General features: G+C 52.6%; 6 protein-coding genes across 6 annotated transcripts, besides 1 other annotated feature; 2 read left to right on the top strand and 4 right to left on the bottom strand.

Moving 5' to 3' along the window:
• Window positions 1-12765: part of a sequence feature (contig 1.118 712..105880(-1)) that runs on past both edges of the window.
• On the bottom strand, window positions 2-1777 carry ANIA_07062 (carotenoid oxygenase family protein; the record flags this gene model as incomplete). Its single annotated transcript, XM_659574.1, has 3 exons — window positions 2-750; window positions 802-1096; window positions 1154-1777. 3 exons carry the CDS (start codon window positions 1775-1777, stop codon window positions 2-4), a joined length of 1668 nt encoding a protein of 555 aa, XP_664666.1.
• ANIA_07063 (flavin-containing monooxygenase) lies at window positions 2629-4638 on the bottom strand (the record flags this gene model as incomplete). Its single annotated transcript, XM_659575.1, has 7 exons — window positions 2629-2827; window positions 2903-3116; window positions 3159-3436; window positions 3494-3815; window positions 3878-4035; window positions 4097-4306; window positions 4364-4638. 7 exons carry the CDS (start codon window positions 4636-4638, stop codon window positions 2629-2631), a joined length of 1656 nt encoding a protein of 551 aa, XP_664667.1.
• Window positions 5170-6178, bottom strand: ANIA_07064 (fumarylacetoacetate hydrolase family protein; the record flags this gene model as incomplete). The annotated part of the gene is made up of 2 exons (XM_659576.1): window positions 5170-5643; window positions 5711-6178. 2 exons carry the CDS (start codon window positions 6176-6178, stop codon window positions 5170-5172), a joined length of 942 nt encoding a protein of 313 aa, XP_664668.1.
• Window positions 6535-7649, top strand: ANIA_10883 (uncharacterized protein; the record flags this gene model as incomplete). Its single annotated transcript, XM_050611947.1, has 2 exons — window positions 6535-7043; window positions 7091-7649. The coding sequence occupies 2 exons, from the start codon at window positions 6535-6537 to the stop codon at window positions 7647-7649; spliced, it is 1068 nt and encodes a 355-aa protein (XP_050467916.1).
• Window positions 8311-10151, top strand: ANIA_10888 (putative monooxygenase; the record flags this gene model as incomplete). The annotated part of the gene is made up of 4 exons (XM_659577.2): window positions 8311-8316; window positions 8354-8871; window positions 8935-9177; window positions 9239-10151. 4 exons carry the CDS (start codon window positions 8311-8313, stop codon window positions 10149-10151), a joined length of 1680 nt encoding a protein of 559 aa, XP_664669.2.
• Window positions 10394-12224, bottom strand: ANIA_07066 (protein CYP670A1; the record flags this gene model as incomplete). The annotated part of the gene is made up of 5 exons (XM_659578.1): window positions 10394-10578; window positions 10625-11126; window positions 11169-11413; window positions 11464-11757; window positions 11819-12224. The coding sequence occupies 5 exons, from the start codon at window positions 12222-12224 to the stop codon at window positions 10394-10396; spliced, it is 1632 nt and encodes a 543-aa protein (XP_664670.1).

Raw genomic sequence — 12765 nt, 5'->3', positions numbered from 1 at the left:
TTCATGCATGGCCGTTTGTCCCGTTCGCTTTCTCTTCCTGCTGCCATGGCAGAGGCTCACTGGCAGCCTTCACGGGCCCTAACTCTCTATCTCTCTTCTGCTTCCAGGCGCGAATCTCGCTCTCCTCAACAAAGTTTCCATGTAGGCCGAGCCGCAACTTAAAGGGCAGATGGATCACCGCAATCGGGCCCTGCGCGATCTTCCGAGCATCGAAGATACAAACATCATTCCGCAGCACATCCAGATGATTGAGCAACGCTACAATATACCCGTCACCCTCCTCCGTACTGCCCGCTCGCGGAATAAACGCCGGCTCCTGGAAAGTGGCACACGGACCTGCCCAGAAAGTCTCGCGCACGGCGCCATCCCAGGTGAAATGTCCCAGGCTGTTGAACAGGCCGCCAGCAGGGCTACCACACTTGGCGAAGTCGTACGGCTTTGTCCCGTCAATCACTGCCTGCCAATAGTGGTTGTACTTGCGGGTCGTAAAGCGGTCGTCTATGCGCGAGAACTCCCCGCTGTAGGTGTCAAACTCCTCGGCCGGCTCGACCCAGCTGTTAGTTGGGGTGTTCTGGGGATCGAAGATCCACCGCGTCGTCTTGTTCTGCAGCTTATTGCGCTTTGCCACAGTGCCGGCGGGGGTGTCAACAGGGGGAAAGAAGAAGAAGACGTTGCCATCAGCGATGGTCAGGTCGAAGACGACCTTGCCGTCGGGCGTGTCATAGCAGCTGACCGTGTGGCCTTGGAATGCTATACATCCTCCTTAGTCCTCTTCCACTTAAAAGACGCAGATTCACTCACCATTCTTCGACCGGTACCAGCGGATATCGCCAGGCTTTCCTCCGCGACGAGGCACGACCCCATACCACTGGTCCTCTTCCGGATCCCAGGCCCAGTGGTTCTCTCCCTTCTTCAGCCGCTCCGGGTCACATTTCAACGGAGTCATAGGAAGTACGACCCACTTATCACTGATGCCGCAGTCGTGAATGATGCCGCAAAAGGGCGCCTTGTACCAGCTCTCTTCTGTCTTGACGCCGTTGGCGTCGATGGTGTACACGACGATGTCGCAAGAGCCGTCATTGCCGTTTCCCCCAGCCTGTGGAGATAAGTCAGACTCACTTCAACATATGAGAACAGAAGTTTGACGATATACCTCGTAACCGTAGCACACCATCTCGCCGGTCTTGGGGTCAAACTTCGGATGCGCCGTAAAGGTCGGACTCAGTACCTGTCCCTCGAAATCATAGCGCCCAATCGTCTCCAACGAGACCGGATCCATGGCATACGGCGGCCCATCCTCCTTCGTGGCAAGCAGCATTCCCCGCCAGAAGAAGATATTCGTGTTGGCCGCCGTGCGGATCACCCCCTTGACGGCCTCATTATCCGTGTACGGGTTGCGGTACTTCCCAAACAGCGCGCGGCCGGCCTGACCCTCAGCCTGGAACCGATCCGTGCGCACATACCGCTGCTTGAAGTGCGCGGTACTGTTTGTTATGCGGATGGCAGTTACATTGCCGTCGCCATTGAAGTGGATGTCGGACTCATAGATGGGTGGAAAGCGATGGTCAGGCTGCACGCGGAAGAAGGTCCCGTCGATGTCGGCGGGAATCTGCCCTGTGATTTGTAGATTCTCAACATCACCTTCGATGCGCGAGGGGCTGTTGAAGCCAGTGAAGGTCTCGGTAGTAGGGAACTGTAGGGTTTCGCTGGATTTGACGCCGTTGGTATAGTTGGCGGTTGGGCTGAGCGACTCGGCTAGTTCGAATATGTGTGCCATTGTTTGTTCTCTTGAGTTGCAGTTAGCTGATGCTTCCTTTCCTATACATTGCTAGAGCTAGGTATCTGTCTAGCCAGTCGTATATAGCCGCCCAGGCTGCCTAGAGTCGGCTAATCGCCTCCGAATCCGGAGCGAGGACATGCCTAGACACCATGTCGGAGACAAGCAGCCGATGGCTGATCAGTTTGGTCTACCGACAATTCGCAGGGTAATCAGTAAATTCAGAATTACTATTGTTAGCAATGCTAGTAAACAATTTGATTGGGATGGTAAAACATTAAGAATAAAAAGCTGTAAAATAATTAAAGAGAAATTTTCTATTTTTCTCGAAATATATCTTATCTTAATCACTAGAACAATAACTGTCATAAGGTCTCATTCTATACATACTCTAAGTTAATTTCGATTTTCCAGATATTTCGAAGGAAAAAAAAAAAAATAAAAAAAAAAATAAAAAAAATTATTAAGGCAATAAGTTGTTATCCAGGTGCTGTGCTCTGTTTGTGCCCTTTCCTGCAGGACAGGCGGCCTCTCTGGAAGTTTCTGCGGTTAGCGATCAGATATCTAGGTTTAGAATATGCTTGATGAGTCTGATATTTACAACTCCACAGGGAACTATCGTACTAGTAGCGTAAGCCGTATGAACCGGACTTTGGCTAAGCTTCCCACATTTCGTCTATGGACAGCATTCTCTAGTCATCATATGTATTCACTAGCTAGTGAAGAATCACCATCACAACTGAGAAATGGTATTCATTCTGTTGCTGGGACAGATCAGAAAAGACTATCGTATCATACTTCTTTCAGGAGCGACAACAAAATAGCATTAACATTATCATATATACTCCAGGCTACCGAATATACCACGCCAGGTCCTTCTTCTGGACATCGCGAAGTGACAAGCCCCTTCCCAGATAAGCGAAACGGTTCTGGGTCTCGTATGTAAACTCGAAGTCCTGTAGTCGAGGCTCTGCGATGCTCTCCAAGAAATGATTCAGCGAGCCACACCATGGCCCAACGATCCTGCCGTCTGAGGTTCCACCTTTGTACCTGTAATTCATGGTGGTTAGCTTATCTCTCGAGACAAGGACAGCGACACGCTTCAGGGTTAGGAGGCCAGCTTACCAGCTGTTGCAGCTACCGGAGAAGGTCAGCAGTTTCATGACGGCGTCCTTGTGCTCGTTGAACTCAGTCGTCGCTTGCTGGCTGACCACAACAGCTTTGACCCCCTCGCTCTGGATCTTCCTGGCAAACGTGAGGGCGAATTGAAGTTGGTTTTCGATTGCGGGCATTAGCGAGCCGTTGGAGATGGGCGTGTTTGGACCAACCACCACTGACACTAGTCAATATCAGTTGAACAGAGTAGGAGAGTAAAACGCACTGAAATAGTTTGGCATATCAGGAACAGCGCAGGTCAGATACGCCTCGGCACCCGTCTGAGCCCATCTCTTTCCCAAATCCACCCCATTGCGTCCGATGAGCGGGAATGGAGGCACGTAGGAGGTGTCATAGCCTGTGGCTGCGATGATCACATCCGCAGCATACAGTTTCCCATCGGCTGTGACGACCCCCTCAGGAGTGACTTCCTGGATTCGAGTTCGGACAACCTCCACGTTCGGCTCCTGCAATGCTTCGAGGTAGCCGTCACCAGGGGTCACTCTACAAGTTCTATGATCAGCTTCGAGCCTTCCTTTCACTGTCAGTGCTGCTACATACCGACGACAACCCACGTCGAAGTCTGGGATAAGCTTCTCCCTGAGATCAGGGTCCATCTTGGAGAGCCTCTCACGCATTGCCGTTTCCACTATCTGCCTCGACGCCTTCTGCTCCTGCGAGCCCTTGTAGAAGTTTGGGAACCGCGAATTGAGCGCCTGGTCGATCTGCTTGCGGTATTGCCGCAGGTAGTCGGGGTCGTTGCGAAATTTCTCCTTTTCCTCTTCGGTGTATGCTGTTGCTCGGCCTGCAGAGGCGAGATGGCCGGCGAACTGGGGCGCAATCCAGGTAGGGGAGCGGTTGAAGCTGATGAGGGACTTGACCACTAGCAAGCGCAGTGTGAGCAATGATTCTTAACGTTGAATAAAGAAGTCAAACTGTCCTTACCAGGCTGAATCGTAGGCACCACCTGGATTGCAGAGGACCCGGCGCCGATGACCGCGACTCTCTTATCTGTCAAATCCAGGTCTTGCGGATACCGGGCTGTATGGACGAGGGTGCCGTTGAAGGAGTGCAGACCCGGGATATCAGGCCATTTCCACTTACTATGTAACGTTTATCCTGTTAGCAAAATGTCTGCGGACATTCTAAGGCTGCACCACTCACTTCAACACCCCGGCACAGTTGATCACCACCTCCGCCGAGTCCTCAAAGACCTGGCCGCTGGCCAGATCCTCAATCTTCACTGTCCATCTGCCCTGCGCCTCATTCCATGTGGCGCCCACTACCTGGTGGCGGAACTTTGTTGTTCTGTACACTCCATATTCCTCCGCTCTGTCGCGATAAAATCTCCAGATCTCCTCAGCGCCAGCATATCTGTTCCTAGCTATTAGCAAACACAAACGAGAGGAATTCTAAGTTTGAAGGCCTTACACTCGCGACCATTCTGGATTCCCCGCCCATGGATACGTATACGAGTGTGCGGGGATATCGCACGAGCATCCGGGATACCGCGACTCGAACCACGTCCCGCCGACGTCCTCGTTCTTCTCGTAGATCTGGTACTCGACATTTTCCAACTCGCGTACTTTGTATGCGAACGCGATGCCCGAGATGCCGGCACCAATAACAATGATCCGAATCCGGCGTCGCTGGTGGATGTATTGATCCTTAACAAAGTACTGCTCTTGTGTGCCGAGGGACCCCATCTTTGCGGTCACTGGTCGGTGACGATGATAGAGAGCTTCAGGTTATTGATACAGATGATATGGAGATATCTTTTATTTGTCACTGGCCGCTGCTATACATGACTTAAGTATACACGTTCTGATAAGCGGACATGAGGTGTTCTCTACGGCGGACTGATGCAGCCGGGCTTGTGGGGGCGGGAATATGCCTCCGATGATTGATTCCCAGGCCTTTGAGCTATTGGAGTCGATGCTGGGGATGTTTCCTGCTACTTACCTTCGTGGAGTAAATTGACTTTCATGGAAGGGATGCCTTACCACAAGACCCTCCTGTGCTAGATAGCAGCTTGGGCATTCCTTAAAGATAATGGATATGAGTGAAGCAAGCAGCGTTTCTGCACCTACTACGCTGGTATTTTGATACGAAGTTCGAGTCTATAACTGATGAAAATGTACATGAGCATCATTGCGGCATATAGTAAGCAGATTCGGCGGCTCAAATGACAGATTATTCCATTGAAACGTGTAAATAGTCTATGTAATTGTATGCGACTACTTTTCAAAAACAATCCTATTCCTCAAAACCCCAATCGGCTTAACCTCTACCCCGACAACGTCACCATCTGCCAACGAACGCTTCGGATCCTGGAACCAGCCCACGCCCGCCGGCGTCCCCGTCATGATGGCCGTCCCCGCGGGGATCGTCGTCCCCTCCGAGAGGAACGCCAGCAGCTCGTCAATCGGGAAGATAAAATCAAAGGGGCTGTCTTGGACGACGCGGCCATTCACCCGCGTCGTGATGCGGCTCGCGGGGTTGGACGGCTCGAACACGGATGGATGAACGAGGCGCGGGCCAAGAGGGGCGAAATTGTCGTAGCCCTTTGCGTGTGTATATTGTCCACCGCAGGCGCGCTGAAACATGCGTGCTGTGAGATCGTTGCCGATAGTGTAGCCGAGGATGTGAGACGTGGACGAGGCAGCTGGCACGGATTTGATCGTGTTGCGCAGGACAATGGTCAGTTCGCCCTGGAAGTGAGAACGGACTCGCGTCAGTATTATGCTTCCCAGTGAGAGGAGAGATTGTAGGATGAACCTCGAAGTCAGGGAATGCGTTCTGCGCCTGCACTGGGAAGGGTATGTCGCTGTCCGGGTTGGCCAGGGCCGGAGGGGCCTTGTACCACATGGGCGGGCATTGTGGGATGGCCAGCTGGTAGGACGGACTGATTAGCCTTGGGACTTTAAAAAGAATTGTTTTTATCTCACCGATGCCTCGTTGGCGTGGTTGCGGTAGTTGAGACCAACGCAGATGATATTGATCCCAGTTACCGGAACTGGAGCGAGGAGCTGGTCCTGTTACTATGGGCATCATACCGCTGAACAGGGATATGCTTGCCTCTTCGACAGTGACATGGGTGCTCTGCTCGTCTGCCTCTAAGGCTTCGATGGTTGGGAACCCTCTCAGAGTGAGGCCAGCAGAGGGCGTCTGTTCCAGGCTAAGCTGGGCCCAGTATATATTTTTGTCGGTGGCTTTAAAGCGGATCAAACTCTCCCAGGGAGCCATCTGTAGTATCTCGTGGGATCTCTTGAGTTGGTATGAGAAGTATTTGATTTTTTTTTTCTCAGGTACAGAGGGGTGAGCCAGATGGCACTTTTCATTATGAAATTGGAGCTGGTATATCGGCCCCATCGTTCCGACACATGGCGATGGCCAGCTCCAAGATGGTCCCAGAACATGTACAATCGACTAGCAATGAGTACAGCAGTTTATACTGTCAATCTAACGCGGCTTGAGTATATCATCGACACGGCGTGATCCCGTCCTCTTCTTCCATCCGCCATCACTACACCCCTCCTTTAAGCCAACAAAACCACCAACAAAAACAATCATAACTCTATAGCGTCAGCTATTACGCCACCATGACTGATCTCAAAGTCACGCCGGGGCGCATTCCTCTGCCCATCCGCAACGGACCCGCGAAAATCCAGCTCAACCGGATTAGCCACGTCTACCACTCCCATCCCGACCTCGACGCATTCAACGCATTCGCCAAGGACTTTGGGTTTATCGAAGATTCCCGCGACGAGAAGAGTAAGACGATATACTACCGCGGATACGGCAGAGACAAGTGCGTATATGTCGCCAGCGAGAGCCACGATGGCGGCCGCCATTTCGGCGGCGTTGCCTTTATTGCGCAGACGGAAGAGGATTTTCTCAGAGCGTCTAGGCTTGCTGCGGCGACGACACCGGTGAGGGAGTATACCGGTCCTGGCGGCGGCAAGATCGTAACAGTGGAGTCGCCGTCTGGGACAAAGGTCCACGTCCTTTGGGGGGTGGAGGAGCGCCCAGTCCCAAGCAAGGCAGACACTCAAACGGAGGTACATAAGGGAGGGTATAACACTGCCTTGCAGAAGTCCAGAAAGGGTGGGTAATGGCAATATCTAACAGTTATCTACGAGCCAGATTCTGATCTAGTATGTGCATAGGCGAATTCCAACGATTCAAGCTCGGCCCGGCCATGATTCACAAACTCGGTCACGTTGGGTACGTGACAGCCCTGTTCGATGAAGACGTGGCCTTCTACACGCAGACCTTCAACTTTGTTCCCTCTGATGTTCTCTACGAAGAGAATGCTGCGACAGGCGCGCAGACTGACGCCCTCACCTTCATGCATCTCGATCACGGCAAGGAGTACGTCGACCACCACACCGTCTTCCTTTCACGCGCGCCACCGGATTTCAATGAAAAGCAAAAAATGCACCACTGCTCGTTCGAGGTGGAGGATTTTGACACCCAGCTACTGGGCCACGAGTACCTGCTCAGCAAGAAGTGGACGCCCATCTGGGGCGTAGGCCGGCATATCCTCGGCTCGCAGATCTTTGACTACTGGAAGGACCCGAGCGGGTTTGCGATTGAACATTATGCTGATGGTGACCTGGTGAACGAGGATAATGAGACAGGGAGGGAGAAGAGTGAGGGTGCTGCGTCGATGTATATCTGGGGGCCGGTGAGGCCGGAGGCCGGGGTTGCATAGCAGACGCAGATAACCTTCGACTGTAGTACATGGAATGTTTACAGTAATAGTATATAAGAGAATACAGTTCATTTGGTTCACTAGTATGCATGCTGAATCTGGATCCTAGTTGGCCAGGCAAGTTGGTTGAACGTGATCGGATGCTTGTAGCCGATGCTGTCCAGCCTGCTGTCTCTAGCGTAAATGGAAGCCAGGCTTTACCCCACGGTTTCAATAAGCCGGTTCTTTTGCATGTTTCGATGTCAAATAAATGTTTGTGATAATATTTTTTTCTCCATGATGGCCATTCCATTGTACTGGACAGAGCTACTTGTCATGCGCAGCAGTATATCTTACTCTTTTCCACGCTATACCGACAAATGACCGGACTCTCAACAGACGGGGTGATGGAGGAAACAGCTGTACTCATTATCGGTGCCGGTCCAAGTGGACTTGCCCTAGGGGCTCTACTTGCACGCATGAATATCAAGGTAGGAGAGCCAGACTCGCCGCCATCACAGCCGCACATGGGCTTACAATCGGGCAATCACAGGTTCTAATCCTAGAGAAAGAAGTCGAAGTGTGTGAGGATCCACGGGGAATCGTCGTCAATGGCGACGCAGTCCGCATCTCATACCAGATCGGCATCGGGGAGGGCCTGACGAGCAGGATCGGCAAAGGTATGCACGTGTGTACAAGCATATACGACTCTCTTTCTCTAACAGTTCTACCGTCTGCCAGACATTGGTGTCCTTCATTTTCACCGTGGCAACTTTCGGCAGCCGACTTTCATGAATTTCGACATCACCGTCGACTGGGCTGAGCAAGCCGTCTCGAACAACATCACACAGTTTCAGCCCAATTACGAGCGCGAGATCCGTAACCTGATCGCGCAGTCGTACTCGCACACCTGCGAGGTCCGCACTGGATGCGAAGCAATCGCCTGCGAGGAAAGGGATGATCACAGTATCGTCGAGTACATCGCGCGCGACGGGTCGCACCAGTTTGTTCGCACCGCGTGGCTAGTCGGCGCAGATGGGAAGCGCGGCGTTGTGCGCAAAAGATTCCTTGAGCCCCAAGGAATCCGCCAGGTCGACGGATTCTACAAGTATGTAGGGACTTGGGTTGCGGCGAACCTGCACATAACCATTCCCACACCTCAATCGCATCCGGAGTTCCCCCTCTGGCGGCTGGGATATACCCCGCAGGAAGTGCATGATGCCTTTTGGCCGAGTGGTTTTCAGTAAGTCATGCGCAGCCTATCCATACTGCTATATTCCGGTTAATGGTATCTGACGGCGTGTAGTTTCTGTAATAGCTCGAGCCGGCCGGCAGTGAGTGGCCGGTTTGGACCGCCGAATTCCGGGTTCTGGAGACACGAGTACTCTGTGGAGCCGGATGATGCGCTCGATGATGTTGAGGAGGGCTTCTGGAGGCAATTTGGTCCGTGGACAAAAGTCCCAGGGTCGCAATTCTCCAAGACCCTACGAAATACGCTCGTCGAGTTCCCGCGAGACTGCATCAGGCTTATCCGATGCAGACCCTTCACGTACGTATTCAGATCCCCTTTATATGTGATAGAGAAACTGCCGACTAAGAATTCACCGCAGCTTTGCGACCAAAATCGTCAACCGCTGGTTCAGCCGCAGGACAATGCTCATCGGCGACGCTGCGCACGTCTTCCCTCCGTTCGGCGGGCAGGGCATTGCCGCAGGGATCCGCGATGCGCAAAGCCTCAGCTGGCGCCTGGCACTGATGTCGAACCTGGGCGTTTCGGTCCAGCTGAGAGAGCGGATCCTGGAAGGCTGGAGCCAGGAGCGCCGCCATGCATGGAACTCCGCGACGCTTGCGACCAAGCTCAACGGCAGCATTGTGAACGACCGCTCCTTGGTCAGCGGGTGGATCTACCGGGTCTGCATGCGCGTGGTCTGGTTGTTCCCCTGCCTCGCCCGATGGCGCACCAGACGTGCGTTCCGAGATAAGTTGATCTACAACGCCCGGACGTGTCCGGATGGGTTCTTTTTGGAACAAAAGGGCGGAGGGCGCAAGGTCGCGCAAGTCTGGGTGCGTCGGAGAGACACCGCGCCGGTACTGTCGGACACAGTGTTTCTGCGTAACCTGCCTCGTCTAGGGCTTATTGTCTTTGTCAGGAGCGTGGTGGATGCTGAGACTGCGGTGGGAGAGGTCGACGAGGCGATCTACCAGGCTGGGGTCTCACCGGAGCTACTCACCACCATGGATGTGACGTACTATTGCTTGGCCTCAAAGGGTATAGTTGCAAAGGTACTGGAAAAGCTCGGCCTGGTGGACCAGACGTACTATCCTTGCAGAGAGGAGGAGCTGAAGGAAGAAGGAATCAGCCCAATCAGGGGCTACTGTGAAACTGCAGTGCAGGATCGCTATCCCTCGTCGACCAAATACGTTCTGATGCGGCCAGATTTCTTCGTTCACTCTCTGGCGGCCAATGGAAGGGAGTTACGGGCGAATCTGCAGGCTGCGAATGAGTACTTTTCTGATCTGTAACAGTCTTCGCGTGTCATACTGCTCTTCAATGTTATATAAACACTTGCATCCCATCCAGCGACTGTGCTATATACTAGATATTTACATAAAGCTGTGCAATACTCTGCTAGATTTAAGGAATTCATAAAGAAATTTCCAGCACATATAAAATTTATTTTTTGTTTTTTATGTCTAATACATGAGACTCGCTTAATCACCTTTTCTACAGCGCACAGTCTGAGATAACATGAGATGAATCAATACTATTTCTCAAAGATCAACCGCAACGGCTTGACCCCCACGGTAAAGTGATCCTTCGTCTCGGTCAACAGCGCCTTGCCATCCTCTCCATGCGCAAACTTCACCCTGGAGAAATGGTGGATGAAGTAGGTAACGAGGTTCCGCATCTCCGTCAGAGCCAGCGCCCGACCAATACACCCATTTGTACCTAATACTTGTTAAAGATTGTCATTATCCCAGTGAAGTTAACTCACCAATATTCCAGGTCAGGAAAGCGTCCCGGTTCTTGATCAACTCTGGCCGCGAGTACCACCGCTCGGGGATAAACTCCTCCGCATGAGTGTAGTTTGCCTCGTCATGCTGCAAAGCATACACCGGGATCACAATGGTTGTGCCTCCAGGGATATACGTTCCGTTGATGGTGATACCCTCTGGCGGCGTCGTCCGCGGGAATCCAGAGGGGATCGCTGGATGGAGACGCAGGGTTTCCTGGATGACCCCGTTGAGATGTTGCGCCTTCGAGACGTCTTTGGGATCCAACCGCGGCTGGCCGTTTAGCAGGGGCTCGAGCTCTGCGCGCAGCTTGTCTACATGCGACGGGTTTTGGGCCAGGTGGTAGAAGAGGAACGTCAGCGTGGCGGCGGTGGTGTCGGAGCCGCCAACGATGGTCAGTCTGGTGTCGCCGCGGAGCCACTGGTAGTCAATGTTCTTTTTCTCAGACTGGTTGTATGCCTCGACGAGGTGGGAGAGGATCTGCTATGTTAGTCTGGTAATTTTCTCTCCTGAACAACGGCTTACATCGCGTCTGTCCGACTTCTTCTGAGTCCGCTCCTTGACCTGCGAGCCCACGAACTCAAGCCATGCTCTTGCACCACGTCCTGCCCAAGGAAGATTATGGAGGATCGGCGCCATCCATGGAACAGGACTTGTAGGGCCGACATGGGCCATGCTTGTCTCGAGAAGGGTCGGAATCCACCGGTTCGTCTCCGAGGTCATCATATGGAACTCGCGGCCGAGCCCTAGGTCACCCATCACGTCAAATGCTATACATGCCGTTAATAGAGTTCTGTTAGGAAGAATTGAATCGACATACCAAAATACTTGAACCACTCTGATGCGTCAAACGGCTTCCCGCTCAGCCGCGTCATCTGTCGGACGAACTCCTCGCAGTGCACTGCCACTCGCTCCTCGTACTCGCGCAGCGCTGACGGTGTGAACGCCTTGGTGAAGACCTTCCTGCGCGCATCGTGCACCCGCTTGTCACGAACGGTGTGCAGATTTACCAAGGGCAAAGAGCGGTCGTACCATGGGCCCTTCACGCACGTTGCGCGGTCGCTCAAAACAAGGGGGATTGCCGCTGGATCGTTGACTGAGAGGTTTGCCGGTCCTAGTAGTCGTCAGGTCTACAGAGCAGGAAAAACACACTATGGGACAGGGGGTGTCCTTACCAGTGCGAATTATCGGTCCATACTTCTCATGCATCTTCTTCATTACAAGGTAATTATCCGACTTGCGAATGATGTACATATGGTAAAGATTCGACGCGCGCGCCCAGAACGGGCCTTTGAAGCGCCGTAGCGGATGGAAGAAGACACGATAGATGCCGATGCTGGAATACAGCCCCAGGAAGTAAGATGTTGAGATAAGGGCTGTCAGGATAAGACTCAGGAGAGGCTGCCAGTCTGTCAAGCGCAGAGTGGCAATGGCAACTGCGGCGGTGCCCGCAAGAGCCCGTGTGATCCAGCGATGGGCATATTGATGGTGCTCGCCGCGGATGAAGTAGACCAGATGGCTAAGGATTCCGGCAATTCCTGCACCAGCTGAGGCGTAGTAGTATATCTTGAAGTCGTCCATTGATGGTAAGTGTATAGGATGTAAGAAGGTAGCGGGAATCGAGAAGTGGTATGGACGGCTGATCAGAATATCAATCATCCATCCAGGTCTACATATGAGATCCACGTCCAAAGGCCCGTCCTAAGATCTAAGGTCTTGCCCTGTGCAGCTTAGGGCCGGCAGCAGAGTTCCGAGCAATGTAGTATGGCAGATCGGTAATATGTAGCCGAGCGCCACTAGGTGTCTGGTCATCTGGAGATGAACGCCGGGACCATAGACGCAGTCCTAGGAGCTCGGTCAAGTCACCGAATATAAAATTTACTAAATCTTAATAGAATCTGAATAGAGAATCTGTTCGGACGATTGAAAAACGGGTGTGTATATTCGAACTGACGATCAGTGCATTACAAGGGCAACATATGGCAACATTCCTCCCCCCCCCCCCCCCTTCTCCCACACCCAAGGTTGGGGATAATCAAATTGTAAACTACCTAGTCACAAACAATTTGTCTGCAGAGCTTCTTTAGCATCCCACACAACACTACTGCTTGTTTTGAGTAAG

The sequence above is a fragment of the Aspergillus nidulans genome, chromosome IV (genome assembly GCF_000011425.1).
Source record: "Aspergillus nidulans FGSC A4 chromosome IV".
NCBI lineage: Eukaryota > Fungi > Ascomycota > Eurotiomycetes > Eurotiales > Aspergillaceae > Aspergillus > Aspergillus nidulans.
The sequence above is the reverse complement of the archived record's forward strand: the minus strand, read 5'-3'. Positions and strand labels throughout refer to the sequence as shown.